Source organism: Nicotiana tabacum, chromosome 3 (assembly GCF_000715075.1).
Source record: "Nicotiana tabacum cultivar K326 chromosome 3, ASM71507v2, whole genome shotgun sequence".
In the NCBI taxonomy this organism is placed as follows: Eukaryota; Viridiplantae; Streptophyta; class Magnoliopsida; order Solanales; family Solanaceae; genus Nicotiana; species Nicotiana tabacum.
This window is the reverse complement of record NC_134082.1, coordinates 8,045,501-8,047,181: the sequence shown is the minus strand read 5'-3', so window position 1 is coordinate 8,047,181 and position 1,681 is coordinate 8,045,501. Positions and strand designations below refer to the sequence as shown.

Genomic DNA, 1,681 nt, shown 5'->3' with positions numbered 1-1,681 from the left:
ATCTTTTTTCTCAAATTAAAACAACATTAATTTTTTTTCTTACCAAAATTTGAAGAACAAAATGTCTAGAACTAACAAAATGAAGAGAGTCACTGACCCGTTAGACGACAAAGTGAAGGCCCGAATCGTCGGCGGCTGCAATCTCCGGGAACTCGGTTACCTCAGCAGCGGCAGCGAACACAGCGCCGACACTGATTACGACTCCGCTTCAGTTTCCCCTAGCTTCTCCGATCTCATTTTTGGCTTCCCTGATGATGTGGTTTTAAATCAGTGGCCGGAAAATGACTCCGACTCCGACGAGTCCGTGCGTGAATCAGTTGTTTTTGATGAAAACTTGCCGCCGGTGATTTTTCAGAGCGATACGGATTCGTTTAGGAACATGCTGTGCTCTCACGTTTACAAAGCACTGGAAATGTTCTCGTGTTCGAAATCGAATGTTTTGCTATTTCGGAGGAGTGTGATGATGTATTTGAGAGATTTAGGTTATAATGCTGCTATATGTAAAGCTAAATGGGAGAGTTCCGGCGGACTTACTGCCGGAAGCTACGAGTACATTGACGTACTCCGATCGGATTCTGTCAACCGGCAAACTCGTTACTTCGTCGATTTGGACTTCGCGGTGGAGTTCGAGATCGCGAGGCCGACGAACTTCTACGAGCGGTTATCTCAGTCGCTGCCGAAGGTTTTCGTCGGAAAAAGCGAGGAATTGAAGCATATATTGAGGACGATGAGCGACGCCGCAAGGCGATCGTTGAAGAGCAGAGGATTACATCTTCCGCCGTGGAGGAAACACCGTTTCATGCAGAACAAATATCTCGGTCCGTACAAACGGACGGCGAATCTAATCCCGTCGGCGAACACTCCGGCGCTGTTGCCTCCATTGAAGCAGGCATACGCCGTGAAGTGCCGGTCTGTCGGCTTCGACTCCGCTTCCGTCAACGGCGGGCTCTGGTTTCCGGCGGTTACCCAGACTAGATGATGACAAAATTAATTTAATAAGTATATTTAGCATTTCTTTTTAGAGTTGTCGTTTAGTGTTGAACAAAACGTTGTCGTTTTGTTACCATGTGAAAGAGATAAAATGATTATCCACATTGTGTAACGCGGCAAATGCCCATTGTGTGCTATTGTTTTGTTTATTTAGCAAAAGATCCACGTGCTAACAGCTCATGATCTAAGGACCGTCTGATTGGTGGAGTAAGATTGATCAATGGTCATAACTTTTTTTGACTTTTGTAATAACTATGATAGTGGAATATTATCTAATGGATTGATGGTCCCAAGGAATAAATTAATTTATCTAAGGATGTTAGGTATACGCCACACAAAAGAAGATATTTGATGAGGTTGACGTGGCAGTATTATTTGAGCATCTTTTTATTTTTTTAATGCATGACTAACGATATTATTAAGGTTCTAAATTATTGTGTTTATGGTTGTAGGAAAGTTTATCGAAAATAATTTTTTTATTTGTACTATCCAAAATTATTTATTTATTTGCACAAGATAGTAATAAAGTTTGCTTATAATTATTCCTTTCAAACCCTGAGATTATACTCAACATATTATTATTTGACTAACGATATTATTAAGCTCGAGGTTGAGACTTAAGAGCTATTTTACTTGATAAATTCTCTATCTTTCATAGTTGAGGTTAAGAATTCAAATTCTATTAGTAGCA

The 1,681-nt window shown here is 40.7% G+C and overlaps 1 protein-coding gene across 1 annotated transcript; it reads left to right on the top strand.

Annotated features, from left to right (window-relative positions):
• On the top strand, nucleotides 1-1,412 carry LOC107768560 (uncharacterized). Its single transcript, XM_016587684.2, has one exon. The coding sequence runs from the start codon at nucleotides 62-64 to the stop codon at nucleotides 977-979; it is 918 nt and encodes a 305-aa protein (XP_016443170.1). The 5' UTR covers nucleotides 1-61; the 3' UTR covers nucleotides 980-1,412.
• Nucleotides 1,413-1,681: the final 269 nt, after the last annotated feature.